General features: G+C 35.7%; 1 protein-coding gene across 2 annotated transcripts in view; it reads right to left on the reverse strand.

Moving 5' to 3' along the window:
• Window positions 1–914: 914 nt before the first annotated feature.
• Window positions 915–19008, reverse strand: part of TINAG (tubulointerstitial nephritis antigen) — an 85587-nt gene continuing 67493 nt past the window's right edge. For both annotated transcript variants that reach the window (XM_066361379.1, XM_066361378.1), the window contains exons 10-11: window positions 7515–7560; window positions 915–1806 (exon numbers count right to left, since the gene is read on the reverse strand). In XM_066361379.1, coding sequence (XP_066217476.1) covers window positions 1672–1806; window positions 7515–7560 — 181 coding nt within the window. In that variant the 3' untranslated portion in view covers window positions 915–1671. The remainder of the gene's footprint in view (window positions 1807–7514; window positions 7561–19008) is intronic.

The following is a 19008-nucleotide window of genomic DNA, read 5'->3' on the forward strand; positions in this document are numbered from 1 at the left end:
TGATATCCATCTACCGGAACCCACTTTTCTTTACCTGTGGGTCCTTTTCCTGATACCAGAACCTGCCTTTCCCGCTGGTATGCCAGAGCAGAACAACCTGGGAATTCATGGACCCCCAGAGCAGCCTTCAACCAATGAACTTCTTTCTTGGGTGGCATATAGCTAAGGAATGTACCCAGAAGGATAAAAACTAGTCACCTGTGGTGGTGCTTTGCTTGTTAATGCACCCTGCACTGTCCACCTCACTACCCTGTATCAACGCCCCCCCTCCTTTCTCAGTGTTCCCTTCACCCACAATTTGCATTCAGAATCTTATCTCAGGGGCTTCATCGAAAGGAACCCCAGCTACAATGAAACCAAATTGTTTTTCTACTTTCTGAAGGGTTGGCAGCCATCTCAACACAGTGAATCAGCCTCACGAGGAACCATGGGAATAAAGCTGCAGTCGTTAATGGAGAAAACAACAGTTGCAGCAACACTTCGCCTATCTGTGCTCTGCCTCCTCCCATGTTCAGCACATCTGGCTTGTTCCATCAGGGCGCCTTTGAGCACAATGACACAGAAAAGTTACACCGTAAAAACTAAGATGAAAAGAGTCCAAAAACGAAGGCCATGGACATCCCATCGTCGTAATTATAATCGGCCATGCTCATTTACTGATCAGCTTTGCTTCTTCATTTATTAGTTTGCCATTTAGGAAGCCACTGAATTATAAAAGGATTGTATCCTTCTCCAGACCATTATGATGATGCTATTTTTATTTCTCTGACTATAGAAAGCTAAAAATTGGATGCAAATTTGTGCTATTTAGCTGACTTTTTAGAATCTCAGGCTGTGAACTGTGAAGCGATTGTGATAAAAGTGCTAAAACCAATATAATAATGTATGTCAACTATAATGGAAAATATAAAAATGATTAAAAAATACGATCTGTAGGCGAAAAAATGTATTTATTCCATTTGACTTATGGCAACACATCATTGTCAAGACTGTACTTCTACTGTTAGCCTCCAAGCTTTTCCATTTCTTACCATCTTCTCCACAATACATGCCATTACACAACACCATAAAGACTAGTTATTTGCTGTGGGGAGTGACTTCTCTTTTGTGTTCGAATTGCAAGTTAGGTTTAGGCAAAGAAAAAGAAACAAAATGTTAGCTTTTTGAGAGAAACAATTAATAATCTATTTCCATTGCTTTTGGCAAAACATAAACAAGCTGAGTTAAGGAGGCATTATTTGGTTGAAAAAAAAATCATAAAGATGGAAAATTGGTGTTTCAATTTGTGTTTGTTGTCTAAAGTCCGCATTGCTCAAAGAGAGAAACCCTATCATTTACAAATGAATGCCATGAAGTTTAAGACAAAAGCCATCACACTCTTTGTGAACTATCAGAGTCAAAAGGACATTGTTCTCATAGAATAGTAAAGACAAGCGGGGAACTTTTAAAGGTACCATACATAGCCTCCCTGCTATTCTCTCTCACTGTTTTCATATTCTCAGTTATGTAAGGGAAGCAGAGGCATAGAGCCTGTGATAAAAGAAGAAAACGAGAAGATTATAATAACAAGGTGAAGACGCAAAGAATCCACTGACACAGAGAACCTCACATTGCTTAATTTTGATTTAAGGGGTTACTTAAATGCATGGCCTATGAAAATTTAATGGCATGTTATGGTTCATCTGAACTTGTCAGTTGGCCCCAAGCTGCGATAATCAACTTTTCAATGTCAGACTCATTAACTCCTCGAAGAATCCTGAAATAGCCATTCTCTCCCCATGACTTTCCCCAGGAATTGGCAGCAATCTGCAGAAGAAAAAAAAGAAAAAAGAAAAAGCTGAGTATCATACTTGGATATTTTAAAATTCTGCCTGTGAAAACAAAGGGATCTCATATGTAGCTTGTTTCTTGTCTTTTTGATAATAGTCATTCTAACAGGTGTGACGTAATATCTCATTGTGAATTTGATTTTCATTTCCCTGAATGTTAGTAATGCTGAACACCTTTTCACATACCTGTTGGCCATTTTTATGTCCTCTTTGGAAAAATGTCTCCAAATCCTTTGCTCATTCTTTTGCTATTGAGTTGTATGAGTTCTTTATATATTTTTGGATATTAACCCTTATCAGATACATGCTTTGCAAACATTTCCTCCCATTCCATAGGTTATCCTTTTATTTTGCTGATTGGTTTTTTAGTTGTACTGAAGTTTTTAGGTTTATATAGTACCAATTGATGAATTTTGCATTTGTTGCTTGTGTTTTTGGTGTCATACCCAAAATACCTTTGCCCAAACCAATGGCAAGGAGAATTTTTTTCCTTACATTATCTTCTAGGATTCTTACAGTTTCCGGTCTTACAATTAAGTCTTTAATTCACTTCTAGTTAATTTTTGGGGGGCAGTATAAGATAGAGGTTCAAGTTCATTCTTCTATATGTGGTTATCCAGTTTTCCTAAAACCACATATTGAAGAGGCATACTTCCCCCATATGTTTTCCTGGCTTCTTTGTCAAGTATTAGTTGATCATAAATCAGTGGGTTTATTTTGGGGCTCTCAATCTCTTCGTTGCTCTATGTACCTATTTTTATGCTAGTATCACACTGTTTTGATTACAACAGCTTTATAATAATACTGGAAATCAGAAAGTGTGCTGCTTCCAACTCTGTTCCTCTTTCTCATGATTACTTTGGCTATTCAGGGTCATTTGTGGTTTTGTATAAATTTTAGAATTGGTTTATCTATTTCTGTGGAAAATGTCATTGAAATTTTGATAGGGATACATTGAATCTATAAATGGCTTTAGATTGTATGGATATTTTAACAGTATTAATTTTTCCATTCCATGGCCATGGTGTAGCCTTTCAATTTACATCTTCTTTAATTTCTTTCATCAATTCCTTCTTTAATATTCAGTATAGCCCCTTAGTCAAATTCAGTCCCAAATATCTTTTTATATTATTGTAAATAAGATTTATTTTATTATTTCTTTTTTTAGATAGTTTGCTGTTAATGTATAGAAATGCAGCTGATCTTTGTATGTATATTTTGTATTCTGTAGCCTGACTGAACTCATTTATTAGGTCTAATAGAGTTTTGATGAAGTCTTTAGATTTCTATATATAAGATCATATCATTTGCAGTAATGGCTTCACTTCTTCCTTTCCACTTTTTTTTTTCCTTGCCTGATTGCTCTGGTTACAACTTCCAGTACTGTATTCAATAGGAAAAGGAAAATTAGGCATCCTTATTTTTTTTAAATTTGTTCATTTTAGAGAGGGGGAGAGAGAGAGAGAGAGACAGACAGAGAGAGAGAGAAGGGGGAGCAGGAAATATCAACCCCCATAAGTGCCTTGACCAGGCAAGCCAGAGGTTTTGAACCGGTGGCCTCAGCATTATAGGTTGACAATTTATTCACTGTGCCGCCACAGGTCAGGCAACATACTGATTTTGTTCATGATCTTGGCAGAAAAGCTTTTAACCTTTCATTATTTAGTATAATATTCAATGTAGGTTTGTCTCATATGGCATTTATTATGTTAAGGTATGTTTTTTCTATACCCAATTCTTTCTGTATTTTTATTATAAAAGGATGTTGATTTTTTCAAATGATATTTTTGTACCGGCTGGAATGATCATATGAATTTTAACTTTTTATTAGTATGGTATATTACATTTTCTGATTTGTATATGCTCAATTATCTTTGCATCCCAGAGATGTATAACTTGATTATGATATATGATCCTTTCAATGTACTGTTGAAGTTGGTTTGCTAGTATTTTGTTGATAATTTTTGCATCTATGTTCATTAGGGATATTGGTCTATATGTTTATTTGTTTATTTTTTTGTAGTGTCCTTATCTTATCTGGTTTTGTATCAAGTTAATTCTAACCTCAGAATTAAAAGAAAATTGACAGTGTGCCCTGCTCTTCAATTTTGGGGGAAGAATTTGAGAATATTTGGCGTTAATACATTTAATGTTTTATAAAATTCTCCTGTGAAACCATCTAGTCCTGGGTTTTTCTTTATTAGAAAGTTTTTGAATGCTAATGCAGTATTCTTATTCACTATTCCATTAAGATTTTCTATTTTTTCATAGTTCAGTCTTGGTACATTGTATGTTTCTTGGAACTTATCTGTATCATTTAGGTCATCCTGTTTAGGGGAGAAATGTTGGTCAAAGTATACAAACTTCTAGTTATAAGATGAATAAGTTCTGAGGACTTAATATAAAGCCTGATGATTATAGTTAACTATAATGTTTTATAACCTTGAAAGATGCTAAGAGAGTATACTTAAATGTTCTCACCATATACACAAATCAAAATAATGATATAAGGTGATGGATGTATTAACAAACCTTATTTTGATAAATATTCTGCAATATTTAATGTATATAAGTATCATCACTTCATACACATTAAACTTAAACTTACTTCAAACTTAGTCTCCTGGCATACAAATTGTGTAGATGATGTAAAGATAGGGAATATTTGCTTTCATTTCTCCCAGAAATACTTGATCTTCATATACCAGGAGAATTAGATCTGTAGCCATTTGTCTAGTAAATTGATCTGATCCCAGTGGAAAATAAAAAATTTTCTAGTCTCCCCAAGAGGGCCAAAATGTTAGAGACCAGAAGAGTCCCTAAATTAAGATAGAGGGTACCAGAGCACCGAGCCTTAGCTCCCTCAATATTTACATGTCAAAATGAATGAAGCCTGTCCTCTAAAGACATTATCTGCTAGTTATCTTGCCCTTGAAAAAATTTGGGGGTCTAAAAACTGGGCACGTCTTATACAGTGGTTGTAGATTTTTTTACTTGCATTTTCTGTTTTTTTCACACTCGTTTTTGCACTCACTGTTGAAGACACTGATTCGTCATCAGACACAGATGAGGACAAGCTAATGGATGGCGTTTTGACAATGATGAGGAGTTGTATAAATTTTATGATAAATAAAACTTGAGTTCAATAACTTTATGTAATACATTTTATGTAATACATGGTGAAATATAGTATAATCCTAAAGGCAAGGATAAAAACAAAGGACACTTTCCAGTTCATCTTAATAAAAAAAAAGTTTTTGTTTTTTTCTCTCCCCCTAGAAAAAAAGAGGTTGCCTCTCTCTCTCCTCTGTATAAATGGAGAAAATCCATTGTTTTCTGTCTCTTGCTTATGAAGTATAAAGTGCTACCTCTGTAGAAAACTTCCATTGGCTCTTAGGCTCTTCTCAGAGCACCTGAAAGACTCAGGTGTGGGGACCAAGGTTGTGACATCTGGTTGTAGATCTTGTTGTATCAATTAGGAACTCTTTTTTTCTGACACAAGTGCCTTAATTCAAGTGGGACAACATCTCAGAAGCGTCACAATTCTTGACAAAACAGTTCAAAAGTACTTAAAGATTTTATACTGTAATTAAAGCAATATTAAGTTTTATACAAAGGTAAATCATCTTAGTGACCTGATCAAATGCATAGAATAATGTTCTTCATTCGATCATTCAACAAATATTGTTTATGTTACTACTATGTATCAATAACTTTATTTTGCTCTTTGGATACATCGGTTAATTAAGGCAGATATGATTCTGGCCTAACATAAGTATAAAATTTAGTGGAGAAAAATGTCAACAAAACTGTTTTTACAATAGTAACACAAAATATTACAAATTTTCAGTTTAATTCTTGTATTCCTACAACTTACATTAAATATTTTATCTGAAATAGTCACATTAGAAAGAAATCCTGTCCCTATACCCATGATATAAAGTTTTCTTTGAAAATTTTTGATAAGTAGCATGTTCCAAATTGATAGTAATTACAAGAGTAGTTTAAACAGATAGTGTGCATGTTTTGAATACATGAATGGGAGTCAGTGTGTCTGTATTTTGTGTATGTGTGTATGCATGCATTTATATCCCTCATGCGGCTCAAGGATTAAATTGATGAGGTTGAAGAGAATCAGAGTTTTCCTTTGCACTTAACATTTATATTCATATTCATTCAACATATTCATATTTAGTCAACAGTTACCTAGTGCTATATGCTAAGGAGTGTTATGCAATAAATACATTAATCAATGAACTTATTTTTGTCTTTAAATGTTATGATGAGATTGAATAACTATTCACATATACTTAATAAAAATCTCATTCAGAAACCTAATTGTAGCTATTCAAAGAACATCATCTTTCACATATTATGAATGTTAACTTTTGAACATTAATGTTAATTATTGACTAATTCAAGGTTTATTTTCATGGGAAAAAATTATATCTAAGAAAGCTCAGTTTAAGTACAAAGACACATCATTCTACTTTTTTTTTTTTTTTTCTGTATTTTTCTGAAGCTGGAAACGGGGAGAGACAGTCAGACAGACTCCCACATGCACCCGACCGGGATCCACCCGGCACGCCTACCAGGGGGCGACACTCTGCCCACCAGGGGGCGATGCTCTGTTGTGACCAGAGCCACTCTAGCACCTGGGGCAAAGGCCGAGGAGCCATCCCCAGCGCCCGGGCCATCTTTGCTCCAGTGGAGCCTCGGCTGCGGAAGGGGAAGAGAGAGACAGAGAGGAAGGAGAGGGGGAGGGGTGGAGAAGCAGATGGGCGCCTCTCCTGTGTGCCCTGGCCCGGAATCGAACCTGGGACTTCTGCACGCCAGGCCGACGCTCTACCACTGAGCCAACCGGCCAGGGCCACATCATTCTACTTTAAAGAATAATGTTCCCAGATATCAAGACAGAGACAGGTATGATCATGTACCTGTGAGACTGATTTTTGTGAGTGCCTTATGGAGAAATCTAAATAACATGAGTCGGTCTGGTGAGTACAAGTCCTAATATTTAATGTTTTATAAGTTATAATAAGCCCTCTACTGGATGCATTCAAATTCAAATAAACATTATCACCTCAACTTATACTATTTCTGGAAAACAAAAGGTGTACAATATAAAGACTTGAGACAATTCATTATAATGTATTGTAACCAACTGAATATTGTAACATGTTTTATTCTTGTCCAAACTGTTTCTCATATGTAGCTTTCCATTATTTTTTAGACTACATATTTGTTCTTTCTTTATATATAAACCTGAATGTGTTATAATTGGCAAAAACACTTCACACAAATATAAATAACTGACACAAATGTTACAAAGGCATCATTCATAGCAAAAATAAAGTAAGAATACAAAGTCGATTGGCTTATATGAGAGAAGTCTAACCATTACTTTAAGTTTACCATAGATGATAGTAGAAAAAACTTTTCCCATTGATTCTCATTTTGAAAAATACTGTATACTTTTTCAAATTTGAAATAAGAGTAGTTCAGGAGAACTATTACTGTAATATTAAAAATGACAATGAGTTTTGTGTTAGAGAAAATACCAATATTACACACAATATAGTACAGTGACTTAGGATGTCACTTACTAATGCAAAGCAGAGAATAGAGATGCAGACAATTCTAAAATATTTACTTTACAGTAGAGATACAAGTAGAGTTACATACCCAAAATTTTTCTTTTTGTCCCTGGGCTCCTCTCAGTTTGCCCCATCTACAAGTAATAAGAATAATAGTAATAATAATATGATTTAAAATGCTTAATTTGCATCTTGATAAAATGCCAATTATTTTCAGGACTGTATCTTTTTTATTTTCCTTTTACTATGGAGCTGTCATCATTACCCTACAGAAATGTGCTTGAATAGTTTTCTTTTTGACTATAGCATTATTTACTTGCTTAGAATATACTCACCTATATCCCAATGGCTTGAAATCAAACTTACTAACCAAAGATAAATCTTAGAGCAACTAGAGTATGGAGGGTTATTTTTTGTTTTTATTTATTATTTTTATTAAAGTGTATTTGGCATAAAATAGTATGTTAGTTTCAGATTTAAAACAGTGATTTGACAGATAAATGGAAAAAGAAGATGTGATATATACATACAATGAAATATTATTCAGTCATAAAAAAGTGAATAAAAACTGGCCATTTGTGGCAACATGGATAAGTCTACAGTACAATATTATATTAGTGAAATAGGTCATACAAAGAAAGATAAATGCTCTATGATGTCATGGTGGTTTTACAGTACTTAAAATATTTCTCTTTTCTTTATATCTAGTCCTCAGAAACTTGAAATTATGTCATAAGTTACAAACCTCCAAGATTAGTGATAAAAAAAACCAATGCAAATACAGATTGTTGTAGAGAAGATAATTTATTTAAAAATATTTATACACCTCTATTACTTTATAAAGTGGGTAGTCACCCAACGTCGAGTTTCTTTATATATGGAAATAAGACCCTGCATTCCCAGTGCTAGCCCATTTTCAGTATAGCATGGAACAGTTCATTAAGAACCCAAACCTACAATATCTCACTTTTTTCTCTTGACTAAACCCAGTTAGGTACATGTTCCTAACATGTTCTATTTACTAATGAAATAACAAAACTTGTCCAAGATCATGGAGTGGGAAATGTCGAATCAGAACACCAAATCCTGTACTCCTTTTAATATATTACATTGCTTCTCTTAAGCCTCCAACCGCAGTGTGTACTGAACAGCATCAGTTTTACGTTGAGAACATATATTGACTACCACTTTAATGGGATTTAATAGATTGTGAGAACACAGTTTTGCCCACATATCACCCCATCAACCCATCCCAAATATCCCAGTTCCCAACATAAGAGCTTCTTCAAGCTAAATCATGGTCTGCCATAACATTTCTGGAACAGATACAAATTTGCTGTTCAAATATTTTCAAGATATCAGTTGCAGAAAATTAGTTTTAATATGGTACAGAAGAGAATAATGGTACCATGCATGGAAGTATTGCCTAAAGACGACAGGTTTATGATAGAGATCTTGAGGCATTCAGGAAAATATAATGCCTTTTGGATCCTTTGGCATGAGAGTGAGGGGAAAGAGTGATCTCAGGTTAGAAAAACAGTAAAGAATACTTTTTCTTTCTCTTGCTCCTGACAGAGGCTAGGAGTGGTACTTACACTGATTGCCATCTCTCTTTTAGTTATCTGCTACACACAGGCATAGACTGGAACACTTTAAGGTTTCAAATAGCTGGGCAGTTTAATGGGTAAGTTTAAACTGATCCAATTTCCAAAGCCATTTTTGTAACTTTTTAACTATGCTTACATCCTTTTAACTTTTCTAGAAAGCCATCATTATTGAAAAAACTTACCAATAATGTATATATATGCCTCCAAACCTTTCAAGGACCTGATGTACTTCAAGTAGGAGATCATATCTGAAACTTTGAGTCTCTCATTTCTACTAACTTACCATGAATAGTGAAACAATTTAGAAAGCCTTTACCACTCAATCAAACTTTCTTTTAGATGGTCTGGCTACTAGTTACTTAAAAGAAAATACAAGAGTAAATAAAAAAAATCTACGGAGCTATGTAACTCCAAAATTATACAGGAAGCAGGGGGCCCCCAGTCTGAGATCCTACCAGACTTGGTGAGAAGTTGGGGGCAGGCTTGTCTGAGGCACTAAGGAGTCTCCCAGAAAGAACTGCCAACCAAGAAACAGGTATTCAGACATGACAAGCTTGGTGCAGTAATTAAACTTTGATCAAAAGAGAAGGAACAATTGAGAGTATAATTTCCTCCCTGTTACGCTGATCTATCCAAACTCAGTCCTCACACCACACTCAGAAAAGTTCTGAGTTGGGGAAGGAGGGAAGTCATACTTATTATTAAAACTCAAAAAAGCAATTTTATTAAAAACTCTGCATATTCTATAAAACACTTTAATAACACTCAAATAGAAGGTAAAACTAAAAGTGGATAGAAGTTTCCTTCCCACTTTGTAAGATCTTTCAAACTTCTTGGGCCCCAGTGCATTGAGGACAATGCATAGAAAAGCAAAGAAATATTCAACAGAAAAATACACCATGAAATAAATATTGCACTTATAAATAACACCATTTTAGTTACCCCAGGGTCCTCTCAGAAATATTGAGGCAGAGTTTGAGGACATGAAGACTATAATTGCATATGGAGTTAAGATTTAGCAAAATAATTACTAGATATCATTTAATTACCAACAGATCAGAGATCAACCAATTCTATGAAAATAGAGCATTTCCTCAAAAAGGCAAAGAGGCACTTTAGATTATAGTTGTATTATTTTTCTAGTATTAACAAGTAAATTATCACTAAAGTAAACTACCTTAGTTTGGAGACATCTAAAATTTTCAATTATATGATAGATAGCAATGCTTCCAATCTTGCAAATCTTTCAACTTTTTGGAGTGCTGTAAATTTTCTTTCAAAAAGTATTACTGTGTATTATAACTTTAAGATGCATTACTTAAAATACCAGTCATTTTATCCCAAGGGGAACACCAGCACTCAGAATATTCTAAAACATCTCAAAATGAAGTCTTCAAATAAGGTAATAAAGGGAAAGTGAGGAAAGGCTGCTACATCTGATAGTTTCAGAGACCAGGATGATTATGGAAGAAAATTATAAACAGAAGATGTTAACTTCTATGTAAAATTCAGATGGAAAGAAGATATCCCACTTTACCATAGCAGCTATAGTGTAGTGTACTTCTCCTATGTTGCATCCTCTGTGTCAAATGACAAGCAATGTCTATCCATCATAGGATCTAACACTGGCACTGTGATCTTCAGTTAAGTTTTCTGTCCACTACCTTCTCCACACAGTTTCTAATATGATAATCAAATTTCCCAGATTCACAATGGGGTGTTATAGAAAACTATACCTGTGGGTTGTTGTCTTAATATCCCATGCTCTTAAATACAGGGAAATAATCACTTGCCCTAGGTATTTCCCATTGGTATAATAGCAAATTCATGTAATGAAACCTTTGGTGAGGGTCTAGGATGAGTCATCCCACAATGTGCCTCTGGTATGGAGACTTTTTTGAGCTAAAGGCAACTTTAGCCACAAGCTCAAGAGAAACTTCTACTTTCCACATTAACTACCTAGAAGAATTTAAATTATGGGTGTTGCCCATAAGATATTATCAGAGATAACTTCTTTTGACCTATCTATAGGGAGGAAAAACTTCCATTTATTAAAGTTCTGCTGCTGTTGTTGTTGTTTAATCATTCTGCAATGACCCTTTGAAGCCCCCAAGGCACTTTACCTCATCCCTAGGATGTCTTATACACCTATGTTCACCTTCTGTCTCTGAATCTCTCCTGCATTTGGGGTCTCTGACCCTTTCCTGTAGACTGGGTTCCCACACATATGTATGTATTAAACTTGTATTAAACTCTTGTTAATCTGTCTTTTTTACTATTAGACCAACCAGAAGAATCTTCAGGATCGAGAAAAGTCTGTTCCTCTCCCACACTTTTATCTACACAGAAGTGAAGGTTAACTAGAGCAGGTACAAGCAAGAACACTACTTATATGACTCATTTATAGGAGAGAGGACATCTCTTTTTGACCTCTGAAGGTTTTTTGTTTTTTGTTTTTCCTAATATATGTATGTTTCTGAATTGTGGTACTGAACTTTTACTTGCCGTTACCAGTGAGCTGAAAAATTCTATAAATATGCATATATTTTCACCAATGTACTCTTTCAAATCAACAGCTGTTTTTGAAAACTGGAGATCTTTATATTCATATTTGCTCTAAACATAACTAGTCACACTCTTCTTTCCTTTACTTATATCTGTTCATTACAAGGACTATTCACAGCATTTATTTAGACAGACCATAACCTTAACCTTACTCTTAGATTGTTTCTTTAAACTTGCTGCTCTAAAACAAGCTGTACAACAAATTCACAAGCTTGAGAGATCTTAATAGTGGCTTTTTTGCCTCAAAATGACTGTACTTCATATAAAATTGATCCTGTTCTTTTGATTCTTTTCTACCTCATAAAATTAAATAGCTTCAATTATTTGTTAAGATCCATTAATGTGTATTTTTTTTCTCCAAATTTAGTAACATCTGGGAAAATGACAATATTTTAAAGATCTGGGCAAGTCTGAGCCTATGTACCACATTCCCTGAGGATGCCTGAGAACTGGTGGTTCCCTACATGAGTTTATTCACACATCAAGCATGTGATCACTTAATCTCTTCCTTCTGGAGTCATCTTATATGCTCACTTTTAGACAGTTTTGGAAACACGATTTTTCTTTTGCATACTATTAAAACTCTTAGTGGCGAGACCCTAAATTCTACAGAGGATAGCATGAAACCAAGTTAAAGAACAATATTAGATTTTATATTGCTAACATTATGAATATCTTTTGCAAACTTTTATTGAATTTATTGGGGTAACATTGGTTAATAAAGTTCTATAGGTTTCAGGTGTACAACTCTATAATACATCATCTGTATATCATATTGTATGATCACCACCCAAAGGAAGTCTCCTTCCATCACCATTTATCCCTCCTTTTAGTTCTTCTGCTCCCCCCTCAGGCCCCTTTCTCTCTGGTGATCACCACACAGGTTATAAATATCTTTATGCATATTTCCTTCAAGAAGAATGTTGCTCTTTTCAATAACCGTGTTGAACAATACTAGATTTCCTAAAACCTTATTTGAAGCTATGTCTAGATAGTAAAATTATTGGACACAAATAACTTCTTTGTATATGATTTTAAATGATAATTTTTTCCCCTTGGTTTTGATTTTGTCATTGAGGTTCATAGATTCAGTGATATCATATTTAACATGGTCAAAAGAGTATTAAGGTAAAACTTTCTTAAAGTAATATTTATAGTCCTATGAATATTCCTTTTTAAAGTAAAGCACAGAATCTCTTCTGCTCTATTCATTTCTTCTTTTATTCAGCAACCTCCTGTTTAGTGTGAAGAAGGTACCTTGAGATACGAACAGACCAACATACTTTTTTTAAGATACGAGCTACGACTCAGTCCGTATTTTTGTTTGAGATCCAAGCAAAATTCCGAGATACGAGTAGTGATTTGGGAAGCTGCCGCTAGTTGGCACATTGGCGCACAGGTTTAGCATTGGCAGTTTGATATATCATACGAGTTGACTGACTTACGAGCTTGGTTACAGAATGAATTAAATTTATATCTCAAGGTACCACTGTATATTTTTTGCCTTCAAGAGGAAAACAATTTAATGGGATGAAGCTGGGCAATAAAAAACAAAGCATAAAACAATTTGAATTCTTTAATTACCACTTTTTCAAAGCATGTTTTAAACTTTTCTATGAGTTACAGATGAAGAAATTAACTGTCTGTGGAGGTGAAGACAACTGCCTTCACAGAACTGAATTCAAATTCTTTAGAAATGAGAGTATAGTGTTTTAGGCACAATGACTAAATGGAAAGCCACAGAGAGCCACAATAAGCTTATCTCTGCCTAGTCTAAGAGCATCTTTGGCCCAGTGTGACAGCAGAACAGCAATGGCAGACAGGAAATGAAGGTGGAAAGGCAGATCTGGCTGAGGCCGTTAGGAGTACCCACGACTGCCAAGGTTGGCACTTACAAAGCTGAGGATAGTCATTTGAATACAGCATGTGAAATAATCTAAATAGTTTTTCAGAGGAACAATGCTGGCACTACTGAGGGATAGACTCTAGGGGGAGGAGGCTAAAACATGAGATGGATGCCACACAGTTAAAGAAAGACATAATGAAAGAAGGGAAGACTCACAAAGCAAATATTGTTCATTCTGTTAACATTCGTATCTCCAACATCCAGTACAGAGGCTGTCACATAGTCAACCCTAATTAGATATTCACTGAACAAGCATGTTGGGTGCCCCGGCTGTGAAAATGGACAGGAGGGCACAGACTGGAGATCTATATTGGAATATAAAAAAAAAGTGATGGAGTCTCTGGGCCAATTTTTACTGACAGAAATTAAGAAGAGCAAGTCAAAGTTAACTCCAGAATTTCAAGGTTGAGTGAGTAGGTATATCAAACGTGGCATCACTAGAGGTGCACTTCACATTACAGAAATGTGTTCCTGACAGTTAAGGTTGAGTTATCATCGCCAAAGGCTGTAGTTACACAGTGGCTTCATATTCTTTGAGTTGTCTCTACTGATAGTGGTTCTGCATAATAGCCTTTAAATCCATGGCTTTCCAGGGTTTCTGACAGTTAACACACTGTGAACCAAGGCAAGCTGGTTATAAGATGGTCAGCAATGGGGAAAGGTCACGTGAGGAACCCAGACCCAGGAACTTTGGCTAGAACTGCCCACACTCATGCACGCCAAAAGAAACTTCCCAAGAGTCCCTTGGAAAAGAATGACTGTCTGTCAGCCAGTGAGATTTTGCTACGTCATATTAGCTCGACCACCCTAGAGGACCCCTTGAAATTTGCCCCACATGGTCTCTCCATGCAATTTTCCTGACCTCCATCTCCCAGGCCAGTGAATCTTGTCCGAGAAGCACTGTATTCAATAAAGCTTTTGCTTATCCACAGTTGGTGGCTGCGCCCCTTCCTTCTTCCTCGGTGGAGAAAAGTACCTTACACTGGTTATTAAAAGAAATTGTGAAAGAGCCTTTTATGCCCAGTGAGGAAGTCTTCTGTGATGGGAATTCTTATTCCCTAACTCACATGTCAAGAGCACATTTTCTCAGGAATCAAGTTCTCTAAAGCAGGCCTCATATCCATCTGAGAATCTGGAGTTACAAGAACAAAACATGTTTCGTTTATATTGACAGTAAGTACATCACACTGTAGCAGGATCAGCTAGACTAAAATGTCGCAATGCCTCTGATGACTTGCTACTTCTGGGGTCCTAGCCTGTACCCAGTAGATTTGACAACAGGAATACAAATTCATGTTTTCTGGGCAGACCAATTCTCTATTAATGAATGTAGATCCAGACAGATAAAAAGTTTCTAAACAGTGGATGTGTAAAAAAAAAAAAAAAATCATGTAGGATAACCTACTAGAACAGGAAATTTTGGAGGCAAACAACAAATATGTAAGAAAGCCTGATATGGAACTCTAAACTTTCTTATTAAGGAAATGAAAGTCAGATAGAATAGAGGTATAAAGAAATCATCAGATAAACCTTCAGTCAATAACAGTGATGCAACTACTTGGATATAGGATTTTTGTGTTTAAAGGTAAGACTGCAGACAGACTCTCAGCGCCCTTTACACAAAGATTTGAAAGATAACTGCAGGAACAGTGAGGCAAAGATATGCAGGCTTTTGTTCTACTTAGTAACTACATTCCCAAAAAGAAGATGCTCTGGCCCAGTGCATGTGGAAGCATTGGATATGGTGGAGAGCTATCAGAGAGTGTTCATGGTAGATCAAAGGTGAATAAAAATGACTGCATGGGAAAGCACAATGAAATAAGGGCATCCCCCCCCCCACCTTCATTTTCTACTGAAGCAAAATGTAAATCAAGCCAGGGTTCTCTGAATCCAAGATTGAGTACTTTTATTGCTACGTTCTGCAAAGGAGCTACAGATTTTATTAAAGATTGGAGAAACAATGGCAGATATCCGAAAGATATTTCTTCTATGAAGATGTCTGTCAAAGATAATTGTGCACTCCTAATATTAATTAATCATACAAACAGTGATATTTACTGAGTTGCTGACATTATCATTAATTCTACCCTATCCTATTATCTCAGGAAGCAAATTTGACCAAGAAAGAAAAGTATGGAGGAAATCAACAGCCAGGTTGTGTCCAGTTTCTGCTCTGGTCACAGTAACCTTCTGTGGAACTGCATTGCCTATACTGACAGAATAAGTGTTAAGTTCCCCACAGCCATGTGAAGTGTCCCAGGGAGAGAGAGTGCAAGGCTAAAATCACCCATTATCATCGATGACAACGGGGTAATATCGTATGAAAATATATTATACTTTGAGGGAAAACTTGAGCCATTTGATGTTAGGAAGAGAAATGGCTGTTTATTGTCTCATCAAATCTTAGCACTGGAAGGCATCTCGAAGATTTCAGTATACCCCCGGGGTTGTCCAACTATGACTCACAGGCTCAATCTGGCTCACCGCCTGTTTTTGTAAATTAAGTTTTACGGAACAGTCAAGCCCATTCCTTTACATATTACCTATGTTCACTAATGGCAGACTTGAGTAGTCAAGACCATATGTCCCCCACCCCAAATTAATCAAACTCTAATACAATTTCATTGCTCCAGAAATAGGGCAAATGAGGCCCAAAGAGGTTAAATAACACCTCAAAGTTATATGGTAAGTGGCTAAATTGTCACTAGCGTCTAAGGAGCAATTGAAAACAAAGGCAATCTAAAGGAGGATGAAGAGAAGGCAGAGATAGCTGGCATCGTTTCCAGCTATGGTGAGGGAAGGCACGGTGGTCCTCGAACGATTTGTTGATGATATCAAGAGGCCACGAGGACACACCTGAGAGAAGAGTGTGAAATGGTGCCAGGAGCTACCCCTTGCACATTCACAGAGAAATCGGGAAAGGTTTGGAAGCAGTGGGATTGTATAGGCAGCCACAGAAAGACAAAAATGGTGATGAGTAACAAGATGAACTGAAACAGGAAAATGTGGGGTTGTAAGACAGGAAGAACAGTGTGGTCATTATCACAATATTCCAATCAGGGCTTCATTCATCACGTCCAACCATCTCATTTGTATCCAGAAACGTACTGGACATAATCATCACAATGATGGGATTAACAAGAAGAATATCTAATGCATTTATTTTTGAGGATCAAAATAAATCTAAGTTGTCACATGGTATCACAAATAGTATTCATTTATCACCTGCAAAATATGTTTTTTGCAACCTTTTCCTTTTTAGTGCAACACAGATTTGACATGACCTTTTCTTTGGTCTTATTGAAGTAGTAATATTCTACTTGTTTCTGTTCAGAAAACACATTATAAATTACCATAGCAACACATGCCTTTTAACAAAATCTCCCAGTTTGTTCACTCATTAGAATTTTCAGTTGTATCATATTATTAAAGCATAGTATAAAATCCTGATACTATATTCTGAAATGGTAAGCTCATATTATATGTAAAAATGTACAATGATTTTCCTAAAAGTGAGCCCTCTTTCAAGGGACAACCATTACACACTCCATTTGACGGAATAAAGTCAGAAACCTCTACATTTCCTAACTCTTGATGTTTCCTTCCCCAACCACACACCTCTAGAAATTCACAAACATACACTTTAACTAATATCTATGTCAATTCTATTATACTTGGAATGGGAGAGCAACAAATAAAACCTCCAAAAAGAATTTATTAAACTAACTTGAAGATAGCACAGTACCGAAAAAATAAAATTTTATCACACAGGCCCCCCCAAATCTGAAGTATCCACAGACATTAAAAATCATCTCAGCAAGAAGTAAAATATACTTTCCCAATAATTGAAAGCAATTCTCAGTCTTAGTTAACCCATTACTCTAGTTCTCCGTGAATCTAAGGGTTTGCCTATAATCACCTTCCTCAGTTGGGCCATTTGTTCACGGATCACATCTTTCCTTGATGTATACCAACCAGTAAATTGTTATTTCCAACCCCACTGGTTTCAAATAATCCACTAGAATAAAAGTGTTATTTTACTAAACTACTACTACTTATGTAGCTTTCTTAGTAAAAATAGAATCATCATATCAAAAGTCATGAAAATTTTGTCACATTTACCAAAGAAATTAATCATTTCTTCCTACAGTCACATTTCTGCTTTCCTCCTCATCTTTATCATTTACTTGTGCTCACAAAGTAAGCTGACCAAAAACACCTTTAAACAGTAATACATTAAAATATGTATGTAAAAGTGTATTATATCATTGATAGGTACTCATTAATTTCAAAATTAGAATCAGCTCCAAATTACAGTATACTCTTTTTAAAAATAATGTTGAAAGCAGGTTCAGAGAAACAAAGAACAAATTTAAAGTACGATTTTTAAAAAAAAATTGGAGGAAGTATAAAGCTAGTGGTGTACTAGGTGGCAGACACGCTGCCTCGTTTTATCCTCACAAGTCAGTGAGGAAGCTATTATCACAATGTAACAGATGAGGAAACTGAGATACAGAGAGATCCAATAGCCTTCCTGAGACCACACAGGAAGAAGGGCAGAACTAGCGTTTGAACCTAAGGTTGACTCCTAAACCTGTGTTCTTCATGTTCCATAGCATTACGTCCACAATTAAGACGAGTCCTGTGCTGTCCTGAAGCATAAATATCATAGAGACCTTTGTGTGTGTATACATATGCATATGTTTTATATATGCCAAATGTATGTTTTTAAGCCACATTTTTTATGAATGTCAAGAGAGCTCTTTAAGAATTATTTTTAAAAACAACACTCCTACCATGTCTTCACCTCAAGAAAAATTAAGCCTTTCTTTCTTTGCTATGATTGTTCTGCTTCATAAAAAGCCAGTCTGTAGCGATGGCAATTACAGAGTAGAACGACCTGGTCAGCGTTTGAGATGACAAATCAGGGAAAGGCCAATGTCAAACAAGAGAAAACAAATGGAGCACAAACTGTCCTGTCAACGTGATTCAGTACTGACAGAGAAGGCAACATGATTCAATCAGCCCTGAAAATACAAGAAAACGAAAACCCATCTATCAATTTCACCCTCCCCAGGACCCACTCCGCCTCCACTTTTCTGTCAATGAGTTCGGCTCAAAGGATCCCAAAAGTCTGTGGAACCCCCCAGTGGCTTTTCTGGATGATTGATGAACAGCTTTCCACAGCTGTAGCAAACCAGGGGGGTCTCATTCTATTTTGTTTATATAAACGCTCTCCATGTTACTCATCTCAGTAGGTCCAGCACCTAGCAAGGTGCCTAGTCACAATCATTGCTCAATAAAATCTGTTAAAAGTTTGAGATGATAATAAATTAGGGGAGCATCTATATCAACTAAATAATTGCATTTTTCACTTTCTATTTAAGGTTCAAATATTTTTGGAAGTCATTCAATATAATAGCCAAAGCATTCTCTTAGACTTCAAGTACACTTAGCTATTTTTTAAAAAAATTTTCATTAAGTTTTATTCATACACAATATGA

Source organism: Saccopteryx leptura, chromosome 1 (assembly GCF_036850995.1).
Source record: "Saccopteryx leptura isolate mSacLep1 chromosome 1, mSacLep1_pri_phased_curated, whole genome shotgun sequence".
Lineage (NCBI taxonomy): Eukaryota > Metazoa > Chordata > Mammalia > Chiroptera > Emballonuridae > Saccopteryx > Saccopteryx leptura.